Source organism: Hakea prostrata, chromosome 11 (genome assembly GCF_041222555.1).
Source record: "Hakea prostrata isolate BN-2017 chromosome 11, UWA_Hpros_2, whole genome shotgun sequence".
NCBI classification, from domain to species: Eukaryota; Viridiplantae; Streptophyta; class Magnoliopsida; order Proteales; family Proteaceae; genus Hakea; species Hakea prostrata.
This window is the reverse complement of record NC_142610.1, coordinates 4,980,790-5,003,891: the sequence shown is the minus strand read 5'-3', so window position 1 is coordinate 5,003,891 and position 23,102 is coordinate 4,980,790. Positions and strand designations below refer to the sequence as shown.

Below are 23,102 nucleotides of genomic sequence, written 5' to 3'. Positions count from 1 at the left end.
TTGCTGCATCTGAGTGTTTGGAGTCAATTTGGCAGCGTGGTTTATTGTGTGAATATGATATTTTGAAATGTGAGCCTCTTGTCTTTATTGATAACTTTTGTTTTTGGTACTATTGTCTTTATTGATAACTAAGGTGCTATATTATTGTTTAAAATCCCAATTTATTACGATAGAACTAAACACATTAATATTAAGTATTTTTTTCCTTGAAGAGAAAGTAGTTAATGGTGTGCTTGATACAGCGAAAATTAGCACCGAGTATAATCTTGCAGATTATGGTACTAAAATTTTCTTCTTTCCAAATTTTTGCATTGTCTTGATTTGTTGTGAATAAGTCTACCTGATGTGTTGATACATTATGCAGTTGTCTATTCTTTGTTACCTTTTATTTGTAATTTGTGGTGGCGTCTAGTATTATTTTGTGCATTTTCCAAGTCATGTATATGTTACATTTTTAGGGACATGCTGCCCAATTTTTTGAAGCTCTTTTGCATGGTTTTCCTTTTAGATATACGCCATGCTGTGTATATTGTTGTTGTCCAGATTTTGGTATAGATTTATGCATCTTTAAGCTGATGTTATTGCTACATGTTCATTCACAAGTGTACTGTTTAGTTGTGTGTTCATGCATATTGTTTAGTTTTGGGTTTAGCTGCATGGCACTGTTAATTTGTTTCTTTTGGTACTATTTGTCTTGTATTTACATCTTTGTAGGTGCTTATGTCGTGGAGCCTAATTAATTTGCTGTGGTTGGATAGTCTTGTTGTTATAACTTAAGGGGGAGAATTGAATTGGGTTACCTATAATTTGGCCCATTTGTGTTTGGTTCTATTGAACCATTGGGATCTTTTCTACTCTCTGATTTGGTCCCCTTCAACTAGCCCCGTGTTTTTATTGGGCCCGACAAGGGATTTGCATATGGGTTTTGTGTGGTTCATTTGGTCATGTTCACCTGAGCCATTCAATGGTTTATTTGTGGTTTAAAGTTGCTGAGAGCTTTGCAATTTACAAATTTGCTCCTCTTTCTCCTCCAGTGATGGTGTTTTTTCGAGAACTTCTAGTGTGGATTTCATGGTGCTTTTGATCTTCTTGATGAGTTCTATGTTCAGTTGCAAGTTTTGTTCCTTTTCGTTGTAATCTTGTCTATCCATCATCAAGATATTGGGCTTCACTAAACCCTAGAGACGTAGGGCATATTGGAAGAACTCCGTCATCAAATGACTTTGTCTTCTCTCTTTTGTTGCCTTTTATTCTTTATCTCGTCACTGGGTAGCACCAAGATTCCAACAGTAAATTTTAAATTTTGCACTTAGCTCTGAGATAATGATGCAAGAAATTACTTACTAGTTTGCTTTCTTCATATATATTGAGCTAGGTTAAACGAGTGGTGCTGCACAATAATTGCATAGCACTGAAGCAATTTCAATTAAATCCAGAATCTACATCGCAACACCATCCATGCTTTTCATCTTCTCTTCAGATAATCTTTTCCACCTCTCAGATTATGTTTCGATGAGTATCCTAATCCTATAGCAGGTCCCTTATCGGACTGTGCTATCACACCTGTATAAGGTAATTCTCTTTCATGCTGATCAACCTGTGATGCTTTTGTGCCGTCCATGTTTTTGTTTATGATCAGAAAGTTGAACTTTAGCTAATTCTAGAATATATTATAGAAAGAAAAAGAAGAGCTACGAGATCCAACCACGTAAAATCCACCATGGGATTCACATCATGTGAACTTTCATGGTAAAAGGCATCTTCTACCATTAGTGCATAGCTGCTATACTGTTCTAGCTTGTTTTGAATAAAAATAATAAGCATAAACAATACCAAACACCTGAAACCCTAGAAACATGTCATATAAATATAAATAAAACAGATACCAAAGTGATCAGACATCTCCAATATAGCTACGAGTTCTGCAAGGGCATACAAGCAGAGGGAGAATGCATCTGACCACGTTTCTTCAGTTAATTGATTCTTCTCAACACTCTCGAGAGAGAATCCATTATTTGAATTTTGCTGCTATCATGGCATCCTTTCCACGAGTTGCTGCATAAAACTTCTCAAAGGCTTCCTTTATAAAGGAAAGAAGTAATTTGCTATCAATAAATCCCTTCTCAGTTCTTGCCACCAATCTAAGCTCTCCATTATAACTCATGACAGTGAAAAATAGACTCTGTGATTCACAGATAGTGATTAAGGATACAAGTAATTAGCTAAAATATAAAGAGAAAATATAATTCCAATTAAATGAATCAAATTTGCATGGATTGTCAACTTAAATTGTACCTGAGGAGTACCAACCACAGTAAAGTAGATGCTTTTGAGTGCATGGTCAAGAAGTGCCACCTTCTGCATTGGACCAGGCACATTGGAAACCACTAGACTTGTGTTCTTAAGGGTAGAATGGATGAACTGAGTTGCTGCCTGCAACATCAATCACAAGCTTTAGTCCTTTTTAACCGGTGGTCTTGGATTCATCTAGGGTTTCATATGCAAAGCAAAAGCACATACAACACTAGATTTACGTAGTACACTTTACATCCATGCACCACTGAGCAGAGATGGTGTTTCATTATGAGGAAGAAGAAGAAAAGAGTACAACATAAACATTTTTCAATAATCCTTGTGAGAGGCTATAAGTATAAAACAGGTGAACACTCTCCTTCAAAACAAAAGACCAAAATACCCTTGTACCCAAAAAAAAAAGCCCAAAGTAGAAGCCAAAACCTTAATTAAACTAGTCATTTCAAAGAACTTGGAATTCTGAACAGGACCCATTTGCATGTTTACAATGACCAACATTGTAAAACAGCTAGCCATGAAAGGTGTTTAGGTCCCAAAACGTGTCCTAGAATATTTTGCATAGTAAAAAACATTGATCTTCACAACAATATGACCCTCCCAAGGTCAAGGCGTACCATTTAATCACAACAAAGTCCTAAATTTACATATTAAGTGTTGAAAGTTACCAAGTAAAGTTCTAAATTTATATTTAAGGGTCAGATAATTTCAATTTCTAGAAAACAGTGGCAAACAAACCTTGGAACTCATTATGTTCAGCATCTTTGTTGAGAAATAAAGAGCTGATGAATTTTTGCTTCTACTTGTCTGCTCCTTAGCTTTGATGATAAACTCAAGGGGATCCACATTTGCTATATCATCACTAATTGAGGGAACTGATAATATAGATAACCCAAACTGGTTCCCCCATACTTTGCCTTTTACCAAGTCTTCAATAGTTTCATCCCCTTTGAACTTTCTCATGTTTTGAACACAAAGTGCAGTCACCCTTCTCCTGCCACTTGAATTTTGTTCCATCCTTTGTATGTATAGTTGGATTGCATAATAGAGCATCCCCATTATAACATCATTTACAGTCTGTTCAATATCCACAACAAATTAGTATTGCGAGCAAACTTGCAATTTTCTAGCAAACACCAATAAAGGAATGAAAATGTGGTCATGCCTGAGCAAGAGAGTGGAAAGAGATTAAAATTGTAAAAATAGGGGGGAAATATAGATATTTAAAGGTATACCGATACTAACACAATATTGGTATGATCTTGATACTTCAAACCTTGCTCATAAGAAACATCCTCAAGGATAAAACTTCTATTAGTATCAATGGGTTGGTTGAGTTGGGCCAATCTAAACCCAACTTTATCTTAGGACCTAAACCCTAAACCCAAATCCTTCCTAATCCTACTAGGGCTTAAGAATTCTGAACCTAAAACCTTGTCAGGGTTCTTCTAAGCATGGCCTGCATGCATGGGTTAGTGGCTGCAAGGAGATTTTAACTCTTGACCTTTTACTCATGAAGTATTGTTCTTTGCCAACTAAGTTAATCCCTTCAACTGGTTAGTGATGATACTTGGTTAAATAGTTATTCAAACTCAATTTGTATATAATCCAACTAAACTAATATAGGGTTGGGTAAGGTCGGGTCAGGTTGGCTTCCAAATCCTATCCGACCCTACCAAGGATAGTTCTTTTGTAATCCAAACCCGACCTTTGAGTTGAGAAGTCGGACGGAACTTGAGTCAGGTCGAAGGTAGGTTTGGAGTCTTTGACTGAGGCCTACAGAGTTTTATTGACAACCCTAATTTTTATTGACATGTGATGGGGCAGTCACACATGAGTCGACCTTTCCCCTCAAGTTTATTTTGGCCCTACAAGGGTACAGACTGACATTTATACCTTTCATTTAACACAGTTAACACTTACATAAAGACTACTTGATACTTGTTCAGTTGTAGAAACTGCTGTAGATGTACCTGTCAAATTTACTACTCGCCTTCATTGGAATGGAGCCTACTTCAGAGGTTAGGTAATCGTTACATTTATGTTCTAGTTTGCAGCAGAGGTGACCAAATGGAATTCAGTTTGAGGAGCCCTACTTGCTTAAATCGCATTAAATAGAGATACGAAAGACCTTCAGAACTGTCAATAAAAAAAATTCCTTGACCTAGTGCAATCTTAAATGATTGAATTGAAATTAGAGGAGACTAATCCAATGCACAATTCAGAACTATTCACGTTGTACAATCTATATTGCATGATAATGAACTTCTTCTCCCTCTCTAGCCAGATCTTTAAGAAAGGTAACAGCTCTTTTCTGGAGATTATCTATTTATACTCACATCTTATATGTTAAAGGCAATGGCAAATAGAAATAATTTGTTTAATAAGATCAGAGGAAGAATCCGTATATTTAATAAGAGAAAAAGATTTATTTCACATAATGAGTTCAAAGGTTCAAAACTCTTTGGGGTTAAGGACGAAACTCTTATATTTGAATTGTATATTTAAAAGTTATTAGGAAGATGTAGTCAAGGTGGTGTGTATAAGCTGATTCGGATGAACCTCAAATTAAATTATTATTTTTTCAAATCTTGCAAAAATCTTTTCTTTGTTTAGAATACATCACATTTATGAGTGCAAAAATCTTTATCTTAGAAAAAGTCTAGATCATATTTTTGTAAAGCACATTCAAGAAACTTTAGGAACATGAAATCTATCAAGAAAACTCATATTGGAGTAAATTTCCTGCACAGTAAATTCCATAAATTTCGTATGGATGGTTTCTTGAGAGACTTGGATGTCCTTGTATAAGAACAAATCAATCGAGACTCATAACTGCAAAACCTCATCATCTATCACAAAACCAGAAAAAAGGAAGCCAGATCTAAAAAAATAGGAATTTATTGGCAATTTTTCTCTTCTCAAAAGTTGCTCCACTGAATTTTCATGTGCCTCCATAATGATCAAAACAGGTTATAAATATGTACCTTCACTGTTGCCATGATTTCAGTAAAATGCAATGAAAAATACCTTCCCTCATAACTTTCTATTAAATTACCCATGTTTCTCCTTAAATGTCAACTACTACAGAGGAATTAGTATTCTTTATCAAAGCAAACAGACACAAATGGGGAGAGTTTGAATTCGGAGGGGCTAATCTCCCATTGAGTTATAGGATGCAACCACACAAAATATTCTAATCCAAGGGTAGGACGCACTTTAGAGTTTAGAATACTACACTGAATACAATAACAGAAATAGGCACTTATTGGGAGATTCCGGTCTAGTACTATTTGAACAAGCATGCATAGAAACAATGAAGAGAGTTTGAGAACTTACTGCTTCAACTTTGGCCTTGATAGAACGTATCTGATCCACAGAAAAGCTAACTGATGATATCTCTATCTGCGGGGACTCCACTCGTGGCATTGCTGACCGGATTATGGTCGTATCATCTTCCAAAACTGAGCCCTGCAACATCCCTTTAGTGAAATCAGAAACAGTGTTAAAGCACCTATAAGCAAACCTTGCCATTCTTGTCCATTTGCTCTTCATCTGTCCAGCCACTCTTGCTGATGGCAAAGGCAGAGAAATGAGCTTTGAAGGATCATCAACCCTTTTAAGGCAAGACATTACTGTACCCATCATAGCATAACCATCTCCTAGTGCATGGTTCAGCTTGAACACAATAGACCCAGTACTGTTTCTTGTTGGGTACATGAGAAGATGAACTTCCCACGGAGGTCTAGCTTCTGGTAGTGGTTCCATAGCTATCTCAGACAAGTAGTTGTTGAAATGAACACTGTAATCATCCATTGATGATAACCCAGTTGAGAAAGTAGGGATGATTATGTGTTCTTCAATCTTAAGCTCATCAACTTTCTTCCATCTTTGCACACCTTTCTTGTCTGTGACAATGATGGATGAGAACCTATGGTTGGTTGGAACCAGCACATCTCTAAGTAGCTTTACTGTTTGAGACTTGTCGAATGGATCTTCAAGCTCAAGAACTGCAATAACTGTTAGAGATAATATAGGACTATTGATGATCTGTGAAACTGGGCTTAGTGGTGGCAAAGCTTGGAAATCTTCTACTGCAACTTTTTGGTTTGAAGCCATTGGAGAGAGTGGAGATCGCAGATTGCAGATTGCAGATTGCTTCCAGAGTGAATTTTGAAACTCTTTTAATGTGTTCAACTTCAGATCAGGTTTGAGATCTTTTAAACGTGGTTGGGTGAGAGTAACATTAAAGACTTGAACAAACTTTTCAATGCGTAGAACTGTAGAAGACCTGCCCACAGTGTTTCTACAAGAAAGGGTAGGCTGTGGGTTCAGAGACTGACATTGTGAAAGGCTGATGAATCACCTCGTTGGGATAAACCATAAATTTTTCTAGGGACTCACTTGTCCTTCAAGAAATAAAAAAACATTGTGTAAGGAACATTTGCCCTATAGGGTTAGTGTCTGTGAGAAATACGATGGTGATTGAATAAAATGAATTACAGTACAGTATTTTAGTTATGAGCATATACAAGATACACCAATAAATACACCAATACTATGGGCTATGTATCCTCAACACGCCCCCCACAAGCGAAGCACGTCCTTGATAGGGAGCTTGTCCCCGCAAAGAGAACCAAATATGAGACAAAGGGTTGATAAAGACGTCGCCAACTTGGTCAATAGTGGAGATAAATCGGACCACCAAACTCTTTTTTTTTTTTTTTTTTTTTTTTTTTATAAAGGAAATATTCATTAAATGAACTAATAGCACTTACAGATATTATATTTTGTTCTATTACAATCATCTATTGATTGGCTGCCATATTTGCATACCATTCAAAAAAGGTTTGGAGTACTGGATTTGGGATATTATCAAATTTCATCAGATTTGTTGTCTTTGTCAATTCTAATAACATTGATAATTCCCTTATCAACAATATGCTCCTTCACAAAGTGAAAATCAACGGTCTCTATGACCAATCGGACTCTCTTCCAAGGCTAGAGTAGCAATGGTCTATACCTTGTTGTTCTTCATTCTCATTTACTACCTTCGGCTCCTTCAACTGATCTAATACCATGTGTGAATCTGTAGATTTATGGGTAGAGGGTGAAATCCAGAGATTTCAAAAAAGCTATACATTTGCACATTCACAAAAATCACATCGATCAAATAGTTTTTTAGGATGAATCCACAAATCTCATTCCACAACCAAACATCTAATTTTATAAATTATAACTCCATAGATTTCAAATCTTTGGATTCATGAATCCTGGTGAACTCAGATTCATGATTCTCTAGTCCCTTCCCGGCGGGTTGGGGGAACCGGTTTAAGCTCTTTGCCTCAAACTGGTTGTTTTTGGGCCTTCCCCCTCTTTCATTTGAAATCTCTAGATATTTGAAATCTCCAGACTCATGTAACCAAACAGGCCCTTAAGAGAATAACAAAATAGATGAAAAAATAATGGACATTAATAATAGGCAAAATGGATGTTATAGACTGATAGAGATAATGATAATTTAATATGGAACAAGGTTCAATCAGTACTATAAAACAAGAGGCAACAGTAGTAAACCCGTTTTTCCTTTTGTTTTTCTTGTCTATATGGTAAATATTTCATTCTTGCTAGTTGGAACTCTAAATATTTTTCAAGTCACAGTTGTACTCGAAGCCCAAGCCAAACTGGGCTTGGACTGAAGCCATCTCAGCCCATTGGCTTGAACCTGAGATCTTATCCTGGGCCAAGACTAATTTTAATTTGATTGGGCTTTTGTTTATCAGTGTGGGAAGAGAATTAGGGAATTACCATTGAAAAATGAAAATTGAGTTTTCTACTTATGGCTTCTTTAAGAGTTTTAGTTAAAATATTGGAGAAATGAATATTACTTGGTTGCATGGATCGAAACATTTTGAATCAAATGACCAGAGAAAACCTGGTGCTCAAGATTTTCGAACAAGCCAAGTCTCAGGGGTAATTTTCCCACACAATCTTATCATAGTAATTTTCACACAAGCAAAGTCTAAGGGGTAATTTTCTTGGAAAAATATCATCTGTTGTGTACCTCTATCTATTGTGCATCTCTCTGATGTGCACAACGATGCACTAATACGCCAAATAAGTGGCTGAAAAAACAGAAAGAACTAAAAAACTATTGAATTTTTTTTTTTTTTTAATTTACCTTTAACCAGAGCCTTCTATTTGGTATAAAATTATACTGCTATGCACAACAAATGATTTTGTTTCCAATTTTCCCACAATTTTATTGTAATAATTTTTTGTTAAGAGTCTATTTTAATGCGTTGAACTCAGACTACAACTGTGGTCCAACAAAACTGTGTCTAGGCTCACCTCTCAATGAAGGATAAATCTATGGTTTTACCATATTTGATGCTTTTCAACTAATGCAGTATTCATTAAAGAGGTTTTTTTTTTTTTTTTTTAAAGAATGGATTACAATATTTTCTTTTTCTAGTTAAAGGTTACAACTTCATAAGGTCACGGAGAAGTGCCTCTCTTTTTTTCCCCTTTTTTTAAGATAATTACTAATGTCTCCTTATACTATACTTCATATTCTATATTTTAAAAATTATTAATAGAACTTTAAACTTTTCAAAAATTAGTGGTGCTCCCTTTCACTGGTTAATTTTTCATATGATATCTTAATAATTCTAATGTTTATTATTACTTATTTACCCCTTTTGTCATCTCCTTATGATTTTTTAAAATCGAAAACATCTAGAAGGACAAATTTAGTATTATATATGGTTCTTCTAAATGAATCTTTTGGCTTCCTAATTCTAACAAAGAGCAAAATGAACATATTAGACATCCAATCTCTACAGTCTCTCAATGCCGTTAGAAGTGAGGGGAGTCCTAGTAACTGTTGGAATATGTCTCTCTCTTAACAAGGGAATATTGATCATTCTATGTTCAAGTGGTTCACTTATAGTTTATGTTCGTTTAGAGGAGCATTTCAGTCATTTATAGTGTTGTATATTTAAACCCTTGTTTTGGGTTTTGGGTTGCATATGGTAAGTGTTGGGTTTTCTTTCTTTCTGAGTTGTGATTCCTCTCTAGTTCTCTTGCTTTTTGGTTTGAGGCTTTGTGATTAGTTTTCTCTGTGATTCGATGGTGTTCTAGCCTTCGATGTTGGCTTTATGCTTTGTAGGATGTGTTGCTACTATGCACGTTCCAAGTGAGATTGTTCATGTGATATTCAGTTGTGATGTTATGTCTTCTTGATTGATCTCTTGAGGGTTCCTTCTATAGAGAGATTGAACATGTTATTTGAGGGTCTCTTTGTACCCAACTTTACATTGATCTAGTTGTGCATATTATCTTGAATCCTCTGGGACTCATCTTTGGAAGTAAGTCACTTGATCGAATCAAGTATATCGTTGTCTCTTGTCTCTCTCTTTTATGCTTGAATCTGTTGTGCATATGAGGTTATTCCTAACGTGTTGGCGCCAGAGCTTTGGTAGTCATGATTGTTGGTTGTTTGGTACCTATATGTACTTGTTTCTCTCAACCGTTTCTTTCTTTGATAATTCCTTGAATAATATGTCAATATTATACTCTCTATTTCTTATTTGATTCTTGTTTCTCAAAACTTCCAATTCTCTATTACCTTATTCGGTTAGGGTTTGTCAAATTGATGTTATGTTTGTGGTTTTTATAGTAAAACCTTGTTAATTTGGTTTCAATTGATTATCCATTGCACCAATTTTATACTTCTTGATTTGAATCTGATCAGACCTATTTGTTCTTGAGGTTTCTTATAATCGGTTATCTAGAACTGTCTAAAAATTTGGGGCTTTTGCTATTAACTAATTTTGAATTTAATTATAGTTTACATTTGATTATGATACTGTATTTGTTTTGTTCTAATCTAAAATTGCACTATGTGTTAATATAACTTATAGATTCTTTTATTGGGCCTGTTCTTAGATTTCAAATCTGGATTCATGAATTGGAATTATACCCGTTTGGTTGTAAAATCTCTAGATTCATGACTAAGTCCTTACACTAACGGCGTTGGGTCGGGAACCGGTTTCAAGGTATCATTTGCCTTCCAAATCCGCCGTCTTGTTTTGTGTCCTCTCCCCTTTTTTTTGCCCATAGATGATCTATCTAGACATTTGAAATCTCCGGCCATCTTTTTCTTGCTTTGTTATTGTCTAAAATCAATTCTCATTTCTTTTTTTTTTTTTTTTTTTGTCCTGGCTCCTACCTAATGAGCTTGAGAAGTTTGAAGGCAAATGTGACTTTGCTATTTGGAAAAATATAATGCATACAATTCTTGTGCAAAATCACTGTCATAAGGCTTTAAAATGTATTGATAAAATCTCATCCTTTATAACTAACGAAGAAAAGACTGAACAATGGAGTTGTGCTATAGTACCCTAATTTTACATTTGAAAAATAATGTAATGAGAAGAGTAAGAGATTGTACTGAAACTGATAAGGTTTGATCTAAACTTGAAGAATTGTATAAGATCCCATCTCTGCCTAGTATTACCTTGTTGAAAAAACAATTATTTAATTTAAAAATGGATACTTCTAAGTCTTTATCTAATAATGTAGAGGATTTTTATAAATTATCATGTGATTTAGCTAATCTTGATGAAAAGCTTACTGATAATACCCTTGATGTCCTATTATTGATTTTTTTTTTTTTTTTTTTTTTTTTTTTGCCTAAAATGAATGCTAGTATAAAGAGGATTATAAAATATGGTAGAGATCTGTGACACTTGATGGTGTGATAGAAGCTCTTAAGATTAGGGATATAGAAGTAAAATCCAAAAAGAAGAATAAGGTTGCTAGTGAAGAGCTTTACAAAAATTTTGAAAATAAGAACAAGATGAAGAATAAAATGAAATTCATTAATGAGAAAAAGAAGAATAACAACAATAATAACCAAACTAATCACAAAAATCTGAATAATAATAACAACAAAACCAAGGGCAATGTATGTTATTATTGTAAGAAAGAGGGGCATATTAGGAAGAATTGTTGGGAAATAATGAGAAAACAAAAGAAAATAATGGTGAGAGAAGTGAGACTACTAATGTAGCTGATGTTACTAGTGATTTACTAATAGTTTTTTCTATGGCTGACCTAGAAAATTGGATCTTTGACTCAGGTTGTACTTTCCATATGACTCCAAGAAAAGAGTGGTCTGTGACCTTTAAGCCCATTAAGAGTGGCAAGGTCCTTATGGAAAATGATTAAGCTTGTGAGGTTGAGGGTATTGGTTCTATTAAAATTAGGTTGAATGATGAGAATGTAAAAGACTTAGAAAAGTTAGACGTGTCCTTGGTTTGAGAAGAAACTTGTTTTCTTTGAGTCAATTTTCAAAGGGGTTTCACTATTGTTCTAAGGATGGTGGTCTTAGGGTTATAAGGGTAATAATGTGGTTTTGACTACTGAATTGAGAAAGAGCTTTTATTTTCTCAATGAGAATGTGGTTCTAGGTGCTGTCTTTATTACTAGTGAAGAGCTAAGAGAAGTGGAGTTATGCCGTAGAAGACTAGGTCATATAAGTAATAAATGCCTAGGTTATTTGTATAGAAATTGTTACTATAAATCTATAACTTTAAGATTTCGTAACATATGTGCCATGGGTAAGTTTCATAAAGCTAAGTTTTCACATTCTACTTATAAGACCTCTCATATGTTTAAATATATACATTATGGTTTATGGGGTTCTCTTAATGTTCCCCCATCCCTCGAGGTGCTTAATGTTAATTGCCCATTATTGATAATTATTCTAGAGATTTTTTGTTATATTTTATTAGAGATAAATCTTTTGTATTTGATAAGTTTCTTGAATTTTATAAAAAATATGACAATTTTAATAGGGGCGGAACCAGGATTCAATATTGGGGGCAAAGAATGAAAGTCCAGATTGGGAAAGCACCAATGGTTTTTCGCTACACATATTGTATGGGTCCTTAAGACCCATTAAGGGTCCCATGTATGAATTATTTTATTATATTAAGGAATAAACTCACATATATTTTGTGGGGCCCACACATATTTGATAAAAATAGGTAAATTATTGATAATGATAGTTTTTTTCAACAAGATATAGATAAATTAAAGCATCAGTACAAAAAAAAATATACATGGCTTCAACCCTAAAATGTCATATGCAACCAATGGTACTTAGTTAACTTACTAACTATAGACATTTTATTTATAATATAAAATCAAATAGCAAAAATTGTAGACAAAATAAAGAAACAAAGAATATAAAATCAAATAAAAATATATAAAAAAAAATAAAAAAAAAAAAGAGAAACAATAAATAAATTGAAAAATAAAAAGAAAACCTAATTATGGGAAAGATTTTTTTCCCAAATTTTCTTTAACCCACGCTTATAAAAAGGGAAGAATAAATAGGAAGAAAGAAACATAAGAGAATAAATAGGAAAAAAAAAAGAGGAGGTATGAGAGAATATAGGAATTGAGGAGTTAGTTTCTAATTATAAATGACATTTTGAATATCTAATAAGATTTTTTTTTCAAAAATTTCTTTAATCCACGTTTATGGAAAGATATGAGAATAAATAGGAAGAAAAGATGTGAGAGAGAAGTGGGGAGAATAAATAGGAATTGAGGAGTTAGTTTTTAACTAAAGATGACTTTTATACCTATTATTTTACATTTAAAAGTTGTTCTCAATATTTGGAGGGGGGGCAAATAGTGACATTTCACATGTGACAAGAGAAAAAAAAAGTGAAAAAATTAAGAAAATTAATATAAAAAATCCAAAATTTAAGGGAATTAATTAAAATTTTGAAAAATCCAGGGTGGGCCGGCCCCTTAGTAGGTCTGCCCCTGATTATTAGGCATAAGACTTGCACATACACTCCCCAACAAAATAGAGTGGCTCAAAGAATGAATAGGACTTCATGGGTAGGGTTAGGTGCATGCTCATTAAGTCTAGCCTAGGTAAAAGATTTTGGGCTAATGTTATTAACACAGCTTGTCATGTTATTAATAAGTCTCATTGTTCTTCTATAGGCTTTGAAACTCTCGAAAGTAGGTAGCCTTAGGCTAAATGTGATTATAGTGTTCCAAAAACATTTTAGGTGTGTTGCTTATGTCTACCAAAGTAAGGGTAAGTTAGAGCCAAGGGATAGCAAGTGTTTGTTCTTAGGGTATCATCAAGGTGTTAAAGGTTATAGGTCGTAGTGTCTTTGAGCATAAGAAAGTGATTATGAGCAAAGACGTTAGGTTTAATGAACTAAAGTTTATTAAGCCTAGGTCCTCAAGTAGGGAGTCTATTACCCAAGATCTTGATGGTAGCCTCATTGAGGTGGAATTTGAGGATAGCATAATGTTGAGCTTGATACCTATGAGCCTATTGATTTTAAGGATGATTTGGGGTCACCTAATTGTACTTTATGTGTTAAACAAGAGGTTGGTGAAGAGGGACCCCTACATAATTATCTATTGGCTAGGGATAAGGCTAGAAGAGAGATTAGGAAACCTTCTAGGTTTGTTAATATAAGTGAAAGTGTGGTTTTAAGTTCGAACTTGGTTTCTTTGCCTTTAATGGTGTTGATCAAATAGAAGCTAGCGAACCTAAAACCTATAAAGAAGCCCCAGATAGCCATAAGAGTGGTGAGTGGTTAGTGGTTAGCTACCATGAAGGAAAAGATGGATTTTTTGGTTAAAAGGGAGACTTGGAAGCTTGTTGACAAACCCAAGGGCAAAAAAGTTACAGGTTGTAAATGGATTTATAAGCTTAAGTATAGAATTACTAGAGTAGAATGACCTAGGCTTAAGATTAGGTTGATGGCTAAGGGTTACTCTCAAACTGAAGGTGTTGATTATAATGAGGTGTTTTCACCTGTGGTTAAGCACACTTCTATTCAGGTTCTCTTGTCTCTTATTGCTATATGTGATCTTGAGTTGGAAGAAATGGATGTCCAGGACTACCTTCTTGAATGGAAGACTTGAAGAGCAAATTTTCATGAACCAACCTGAGGGTTTTGTAAGAAAATGTGATGAAAATAAGGTTTGTTTGCTATTGAGAACCTTGTATGAGTTAAAACAGTCCTCTGAAAATGGTATAAAAGATTTGATGAATTTATGCTTAAGAATAAGTTCAAAATAAGCTATTATGATCATTGTGTGCATTATTGTGAATTTAGACATCATACTTTCATATATCTCTTATTATACATTGTTGGATTTTGTTTTAAAAAATATATAATATAATATAATATACTATTTAGATAAGTTTCAAAATCATTAAAACTCTATCTCCCTAGTTTTGTTTTAGGACTCTTGTTTCTATAGGACTCTTCTGGATGTATATTAGGTGATTTAGATTACCATATGCGTTTAGTCCCACATCGGATGGGCGATGATTATTGATTATATAATCGTATATGCTCCTAAGTGGGGTGTATCTTGGTGAGAGCTATGTGTGGATCAGCGTATGCCGGGGACCAGTCGGGCGTGGTTGCGGTAGTGGTCCGTAGACCCTAGTCTACCAGCCATGGGGCACCTTAATATTATATAAATAATATTAAGTTGTCTATGATGGGACTTGGGGGGGGGGGGGGGGGGGGGGGGGTCGTGGAACCCAGCATAAAGGGGCGTTCAAATACCTTAAGGGTCAGTTCGTACCTCAACTCACCCTCTGGGGGGGTTTGGTTTTTTTTGGGGTGTGTTTTTCGCATAAAGAATATTTTATATATTTGTTTCTCTGGTCTCTTGGTTCTAACATACATATGTTAATGATATCTTATTGTATGCAAAGATAAATTTCAGATTTGTACGTTGAAGAATATTCTTAAATCAAAATTTGAAATGAAGGACCTAGAGGCTGCAAGAAAGATTATTGGTGTTAACATATTTAAAAATAGATCTAAGGGTTTTCTTACCTTGTCTCAAGTAGGTTATTTGTATATGATAGCTTTGGAAATGTTAATTGTTGAGCTATTGATACTCTTTTGGATGCTCATTTTAAGTTAAAATTATGTTATGATATTGTTGTAACTGAAATGTCCTGTCAAACTTGTGTATGTTCACTTATATATGCTATGGTCTATTTTAGACCTGATTTAGCCTATGATGTTGGGCTGGTTTGTAGATTTATGAGTAGGTCATGTATGTTCATTGGACTACTAATTTGGATCTTGAGATATTTGCAAATTTTAATTAGTTACAAATTGTTATATAATAATACTTGTGGTGAAAAGCTGAATATTGTGAGTTATTGTGACTTTGATTTTATTGTTGATCTTAATAAGAGAAGATCTTTAGTTGATTATATGTTTACCATTGGTGGTAATTTGGTAAGTTAGAAGTCTTCTCTTCAGTATGCGGTTGCTTTCTCAACCATTGAGGCTGAGTACATTGCTTTGTGCGAGGTTATTAAAGAAACCCTTTGGCTGAAAAGGCATCCTTAGAGAACTTGATTTTGGTTATATGTGTTCTACTTTATATTAAGAATAACATGTTTCATAAACATACTAAACATGTGAATGTGAGATCGCATTGTATTATATATATTATCTCCAGATGTTTAATCAAGATTCAAAAGATTGGTATCTCTGTCTGAGTTGTGATTCCTCTCCGATTCTCTTGGTCTCTAGTTTGAGTTGGTTTACTCTGTGATTTAATGGTGTTCTTGCCTTCGGTATTAGCTTCATGTTGTACGTGGATGTGCTGCTGCTATACATGTTCTAGGTGATATTGTTCATGTGGTATTTGGTTGCGATGCCATGACTCCTTAGTTGATCTTTTGAGGATTTTTTTATGTAAAGTTGTTGTATGTGTTATTTGAGAGTCTTTTTGTACCCAACTTTACATTGATCTAGCTGCATATTATCTTAAATCCTCTGGACTCATCCTTGGACATAGGTCACTTGATCGAACCACGTATAACATCGTCTCTTGTCTCTCTTTTATGCTTGAATCTATTGTCTTTCTTTTATACTTGAATCCACTGTAGATACAAGGTGTGTTTTTTATTTAATTTTTTTGGTTGCAGGGGGTGTTTGGAGCTGAGGTTCACCCAGACCAGCTTGCGCGCACGCACCTCGACTACATCCTCAGGAGAGACGCTTTGACGAGAGTTGAACTCACAACCTCTTCACTAAGAGACGTGCGTCTTACTACTAGAGCAACTCTGCATTTGGCGCATATAAATTATTCTTAACATTAACTTCAAAAAAAGCTGGGATAGATGAATTATTAAGCTATAATATAAGGGGGATATCAGTAATTAATTCCATCATTTGATTCATATATGCTGATGCTAGACTATCCATATAGTCTACCAATATCATATGGTATAAGTCGTAACATCTTCTTACATATAAAAATGTTACAGACGTTCTTGGATTTCTAGGGTTACGCTGGAAGCTCTAGCAATCAGGCAAAAATAGCTACCAACGCTCTACAGCGCCGCTTGAAGCCGGAGATAGCTACTGCCTGTTCCTAACATCAGGATCATATTCGACAATGGCGACTCAAATGAGCAAGAAACGAAAGGTTTGCACAAACCCTAACAGTACATTTCGAAACCCTTTATCCACTTCATGTTCTTCAGATCTTTAATTTCCGGCAAATGTAAACAAGAAGTCTTATACCAAATTTGTATTTTAGTTCGTTGCGGACGGAGTTTTCTTCGCTGAACTCAACGAAGTTCTCACTAGAGAGCTTGCTGAGGATGGATACTCTGGTGTTGAAGTTCGCGTTACCCCGATGCGGACTGAGATTATTATCCGAGCCACCAGGACTCAGAACGTTCTTGGTGTGAATCAGTTTCCTTTTAGTGAGATTGAAGTGGAGATGCATTCAGATCATGGGTCGTTCATTGGGTTTTTTCTGTTTATCATATATTCTCTGTTATGTGATCTATTATACTTTTGCAGGTGAGAAGGGTAGGAGAATCAGGGAATTGACATCTGTTGTACAGAAAAGATTCAAGTTCCCGGAGAACAGTGTAGAGCTTTATGCAGAGAAAGTGAACAACAGAGGACTTTGCGCCATTGCTCAAGCAGAGTCTCTGCGGTACAAGCTGCTTGGTGGTCTTGCTGTCAGAAGGTAATTGTATTCGTGTTAGTTCTCTGGTTCTTTGTTTGCTCTATCAGTAACTGGTAAACTAACGTTGACTTGTGATGTAATGAAATTTGCGAATTGGTAGTTTTACCTACTTCTTGTCTTGTCCTGATATATGCTGTGTCTATTGATATGACTCTCGGCTGATTTTAGTTTTGCTCTGTGTTTTGTGGTCATTTATATTTGCTCGAATTCATTGGATCTTTTAACATTTATCTGTGTTTTGTGGTCATTTATATTAGTTCGAATTTATTGGATCTTTTAACATTTGTGCGCTTCTAATTACATGGTCTCACCTTGTTGAGGGTTCTTACAGTAAAAGTTATTTATCAGCAACAGACTTAAAACTATAGGGATGAACCGATGAACCCATCTGTAAATGGCTGCAGATTCTGACTGTTTCCTTTATTTACGTTGGACCTCGGGTTGTTTTCCTCTCACATATCAGATCTCAGATTGGTTATTATTCATCTCAAGGTTGTAATCTCAACTTTAAGAGAATACACTGCAAAAGCAAGTGAATGAGGGTCCATTCAGTATCATTTAGAAGGCAGTCAATATATTTTCTTAAATTTTAAAGTGTCAGCGCAAGGGATCAGGGGTTTGTTATTGCACTTGTGTCATGTGCAATTAATGTCTATTTTCATGTCTTCTGTCAGACTTTCTAGTTCCAGCAGTGGGATGATCTTGAGCAAGGTGTGTAGAGTAAATGCTGTTGTCAGCAGTGGCCAGAATGAAACATTCTTGTTTCATGGTGTTTAATGTTTTTAAGATTAAGGGTTTCTTGTTCTTTTTATGTTGTACGCATTCAAGTTCTATGTTGTTAGGCCTCTCTGGTTCCAATGGTGTGGTCTTGAACTTGGGTGCATAGACTAAAAGCTGTATGTCAGCAGTGGCCAGACAACCACAGTGATGATTCCACAGATGAGTGATTGAAAATATCACTTGCCTACTAATATCATCTCACATCTCTTACATTGCATGGGGCACAAGTTTATGTTCCGTGTACCTTTTATGTTACAAATTTTACTCAGAAAGAAATGGAGCATCACAATAACCTTTTTTATCATATCACTATTGTTTCTTGGTGTCATGTTTCTAGTTTTAGGTTTGATGTTCAATTTATGTTGCATGCACTTAAACTCTGTTTTGTTAGGCCTCTTTAATTCTAATAGTGTGGCCTCAAGTTGGGGTGCATAGACTAAAAGCTGTATATCAGCAGTGGCCAGACAACCATAGTGATGAATCCACAGATGAGTGATTTAAATTGTCACTTGCCTACTGATTTCATTTCACATCTTGTACATTTCATAGGACACAAAGTTCATGTTATCTGTGTACCTTTTATATTACAGTTGCTACCGTGGGGGAAGAGACGAGCACCCATAGTAGCACAACACTGTAACCTATCATATCACTACTGTTCCATGATGTCATGTTTCAAGATTAAGTTCTTAATGTTCTATATATGTTTCACGCACTCAAACTCTATTTTTCTAGGCCTTCTTAATTCTAATAGTGTGGCCTCAAGCTAGGGTGCATAGACTGAAAGCTGTTTATCAGCAGTGGCCAGACAACCATAGAGATGAATCCACAGATGAGTGGTTTAAAGTGTCACTTGCCTACTAATTTCATCTCACATCTTTTACTTTCCACCTGCTCTTGATGTTCTGTTGTCTACCTGTTACATTTCACTTATCACTGTAGGAAAGAAATTGAACACTCATGATACCTCATCATGGAGCTTCCATTATTGTATCATTCCACACATAAAGATTAAGGTTTTAATGTTCTATATGTGTTTCACGCACTCAAACTCTATTTTCTAGGCCTCACTAATTCTAATAGTGTGGCCTCAAGCTAGGGTGCATAGACTGAAAGCTGTTTATCAGCAGTGGCCAGACAACCATAGAGATGAATCCACAGATGAGTGGTTTAAAGTGTCACTTGCCTACTAATTTCATCTCACATCTCTTACTTTCCTCCTGCTCTTGATGTTCCGTTGTCTACCTGTTACATTTCACTTATCACTGTAGGGAAGGAATAAAACACATCATACCTCATCATGGAGCTTCCATTATTGTATCATTCTTGTTTTACGTGTGATTTCAAGATTAAGGTTCTCATGTTCTATTTATGATGCATGCATACAGTTTATTTTGTCAAGCCTCTCTAGAAGTAGGGGGACCTTGAGCTAGGGTGCATGGTCTAAAAGCTGTTTATCAGCAATGGCCAGACAACCATAGAAATGAAACCACAGATGAATGATTGAAAATGTCACTTGCTATTGATTTCATCTTACATCTCTTGCTTTTCATAAGGCGCAGGTTCGTGTTTTCTTTGTGCCTCATACAGCAGAATCATCACTTGGAGAAAGAAATGGAGCACTCTCGGTTGCTTGACTCGGAGCCTCCATTATCATATCACTCCTATTTAGTGTTTTCATGTTATATTTATGTTCCATGCACTCAAAAGTCCATACTGTTAGGCCTCTCTAATTCAATAGTGTGGCCTCAAGCTAAGGTGCATAGACGAAAAGCTGTTTATCAGCAGTGGCCAGACAACCATAGAGATGAATCCACAGATAAGTGATTGAAAATGTCACTTGCCTACTAATTTCATCTCACATTGCATACTTTTTTTTAAGGCCCAAGTTCATGAAGGAAAGAAATTAGTCGTGATAGTGCAAACTGAGAGTGTACAATTGACTGCATATTTTGTCTGATCATTTTGACCTGAAACTAAAGGGAAACCCTACTTAGTATAGTATGCGTAAGGTTCCTTGCAATTTGGTGATCTAGGTTGGATTGTCAAGTTGTGAAGTATATACATTGTCTTTGTCATAGTTCTGTAGCTGCTGTAAATCTACTTTATTATGCATGTATGCCAGCCTCAATTTACTTCCTTTTTGCACTTACATCATAAGGCTCACTAATTGGTATAGTGGATCTTGAGCTAAGTGCATAGAGAAAAGCTGTTCTTGCAGCAGCGGCCAGACAACCGCAGAGATGGATCCACAGATGAATGGCTTATTTTGCTGTTTACCTACTAATTCCATCTCACATTTCATCATCCTGTATTAGAAATTCTAAAAGAATGCCTCATATTTGATTGACTACTTTCTATTTACTTAGTTGGATGGGAGATCCCATCTTTTCTGTTATGGATACTTTGTTACAAACAAACCAACAGTGATAGACTAGCTATGTTACTTTGCAGACAATTTTTAGGGAAAACTGGGTACTCCATTTGTCCATTTGCCCTTGGCATATGTTTGACATTTTATTGCAAGCAAAGCTACTTTTAATGGACAATAATGCGAGGATAATGAATCATTGAATGGTCTACTTCTGTTGGTTGCCCTCTTCGATAGTGTTTTCAGTAGATACTTTTGTATGTGCAAAACATCAATCTGTTTCATGAATCCAATCATTGCAATCTTGACCACCATATATTTATTGAGGGGAATGGATGGATTGTTTAATCTGTATTTTTATTGTCAATGCCGTGGCCAATATCAGTTTATCATCGGTGGATTGGTTGATCTTGATCGAATGGAATTGATTAATTTGTTTTGCTATTAATAATCTAACGACAGATCCTTTAGTTTTAGGTGGTGTGTTATTTTTCTCAGCTGAATTGTCTCAAATTATAAATATCAAATTATTGCAGGGTGCAAGGATGGGTTAATATTTTAGATTTTGTATTGTAGTATTAATTTTCTCAGGCTTAGCATTAATATAGTTGGAAACAAATGCCTGTAAATGTTATTGCTGTCTGTAGCCATTTCAGTTTGTGGTTTCTCTGACTAGCATCACGTTTCTTTGGTTTTTCAGGGCGTGCTATGGTGTACTTCGCTTCATCATGGAAAGTGGTGCTAAGGGGTGCGAGGTGAGTGTTGATGGTCATCATGGAACCATCGGTCGTCATCATGTTTTCTGCAGTTGTCAAATAACTGCAGTGCTCTGGAATATTCTTTGGTCTAATCTTGATGTGGTGTTCTTTGCAGGTCATTGTGAGTGGAAAGCTCAGGGCCCAGCGTGCCAAATCAATGAAATTCAAAGATGGTTACATGATCTCTTCTGGTCAGCCAGTTAATGAATACATCGACTCGGCGGTTAGGCATGTTTTGCTCAGACAGGCAAGTCAGCTACTTGAATACTTAAATTATGTATTCTGAACAGGACAATTCCTTGGTTCTGGGTTAATCCCATCTTGATGAATGTTATGTACCCAAAGAAACAGTTTTGGTGCAGCACTTGTTCCTAACCTAACATGGGTGATCAATGCAGGGTGTACTTGGAATCAAGGTGAAGATCATGTTGGATTGGGATCCCAAGGGTAAGCAGGGTCCAATGACTCCACTACCAGACCTTGTTACCATACACCCTCCAAAGGAGGAAGATGAATTCCTGAGGCCTGCAGTAGTAGCCAGAGAAATTGAGGTGGTCCAGTGAAAACCAAAGCTTTCTGGCATCGACGTACCTATTTCTGATGGTAACAACTAGTGCCGTTCAAGATTGAAGATGGGGTATTACTCCAGAGAAAATTGAGGAGGTCCAGTGAAAACCAAAGTTTTTTTGTTTGTTGATATCTGAGGATTAACCTTTATATTGAATTACTAGTAAGCTAGCAGGGAGGATTATATTAACTTAAAGAATCGAAAGTTTTGACATTGAAGAGGTTATTTTTGTCCATCCTGACGGTACCTTGTCACAGAATTTTTTCCCCCTTTGATCTCATTGATTATAAGATCAAGATATTGTTAATCGAAGGTAGCTCTAATCCAGTGCTTGGGTCTGTCCACGCCAAAGTTCACTGTGGTATCGGTGTCTCTTGGTGTCACGGCCGAGTTTGGGGCGTGATTGCATCACAGTTTGCTCGAAGCTTTTTGACATGTGTTGATATAGGATAGGCTTGAAGAGGCAGAAATGTATTTTCTTTTTGGTGGTAAATGAAAGGGGATGCACTAGTGGTGCACTCATGCTTTCAATTACGATAATGTTTGGACTTTCGAGTTCGACATATGTGAACTACAATTGTAAGTACGGGTTTCATTAGCATAAATACATTGCCTAGTATAATCTACAAGTTTAGGTTGAAGAGCATATAACTGTGGAGTAGAGATGGTGGAGTAGAGATGATTTAAACTTGAGACATAAGGACCACTAAACATAGCGTTTTGGGCTGGTGGAATTTACCTTGGTGATCAAACAGATACTCCAAGCGTGCAGTACATGTTCAGCAATCCAAAGCACAGAATCCGTGAAATCATTTAATGTGGTATCAAATGGAAGGTCGAAGATAGCAGGGATGTTCTACTCCTAGGCAATGGACTTCTCAAATTCTCCCCGATCGCTAAAGATGCTCCCTAGCACTTTTTTCTTTTTTTCTTTTTTATTTCTTTTTTTGTAACAAATGCACTTTCTATATAGGGAAATTGGGATGGGAATATTATATATGCTACCGGAGAATTGGGATCATCTCCTCATCGGGGAGAGCACTGGCTTCCCAACCACAAAAACCGGAGGGTCCCACAGGTGAAAAAATACGTTTTTCTTTTTTCAAAATGTGTTTTTTCACCAATGAGACCCACTAGCTTTTGTGGTTGGGAAGCCATCTGTGCTCCCCCGACGGGGAGCTGATCCCGATTCCTGCTGCCGGCAAGAGTTGAACTAACTCCATAACCTTCCATTACTTGT

General features: G+C 35.8%; 1 protein-coding gene, 7 non-coding genes and 1 pseudogene across 9 annotated transcripts; 8 read left to right on the top strand and 1 right to left on the bottom strand.

Annotated features, from left to right (window-relative positions):
• Positions 1-1,848: 1,848 nt before the first annotated feature.
• Positions 1,849-6,429, bottom strand: LOC148999707 (wax ester synthase/diacylglycerol acyltransferase 11-like; annotated as a pseudogene). The gene is made up of 4 exons (XR_016170779.1): positions 5,650-6,429; positions 3,049-3,387; positions 2,296-2,433; positions 1,849-2,182 (listed from the first exon to the last, which is right to left on the bottom strand). The product of XR_016170779.1 is annotated as a wax ester synthase/diacylglycerol acyltransferase 11-like (transcript).
• A 10,240-nt stretch (positions 6,430-16,669) lies between these two features.
• On the top strand, positions 16,670-22,103 carry LOC148999699 (small ribosomal subunit protein uS3x). Its single transcript, XM_089139799.1, has 6 exons — positions 16,670-16,830; positions 16,945-17,092; positions 17,214-17,385; positions 21,237-21,291; positions 21,410-21,541; positions 21,693-22,103. Exons 1-6 carry the CDS (start codon positions 16,801-16,803, stop codon positions 21,855-21,857), a joined length of 702 nt encoding a protein of 233 aa, XP_088995925.1. The 5' UTR covers positions 16,670-16,800; the 3' UTR covers positions 21,858-22,103.
• LOC148999706 (small nucleolar RNA snoR143) lies at positions 18,211-18,371 on the top strand. The gene has a single exon (XR_016170910.1). It is a non-coding gene; the product is annotated as a small nucleolar RNA snoR143 (small nucleolar RNA).
• LOC148999705 (small nucleolar RNA snoR143) lies at positions 18,532-18,700 on the top strand. The gene has a single exon (XR_016170909.1). It is a non-coding gene; the product is annotated as a small nucleolar RNA snoR143 (small nucleolar RNA).
• Positions 18,884-19,044, top strand: LOC148999704 (small nucleolar RNA snoR143). The gene has a single exon (XR_016170908.1). It is a non-coding gene; the product is annotated as a small nucleolar RNA snoR143 (small nucleolar RNA).
• On the top strand, positions 19,214-19,373 carry LOC148999703 (small nucleolar RNA snoR143). Its single transcript, XR_016170907.1, has one exon. It is a non-coding gene; the product is annotated as a small nucleolar RNA snoR143 (small nucleolar RNA).
• LOC148999702 (small nucleolar RNA snoR143) lies at positions 19,544-19,706 on the top strand. Its single transcript, XR_016170911.1, has one exon. It is a non-coding gene; the product is annotated as a small nucleolar RNA snoR143 (small nucleolar RNA).
• LOC148999701 (small nucleolar RNA snoR143) lies at positions 19,875-20,031 on the top strand. The gene has a single exon (XR_016170906.1). It is a non-coding gene; the product is annotated as a small nucleolar RNA snoR143 (small nucleolar RNA).
• LOC148999700 (small nucleolar RNA snoR143) lies at positions 20,309-20,467 on the top strand. The gene has a single exon (XR_016170904.1). It is a non-coding gene; the product is annotated as a small nucleolar RNA snoR143 (small nucleolar RNA).
• Positions 22,104-23,102: the final 999 nt, after the last annotated feature.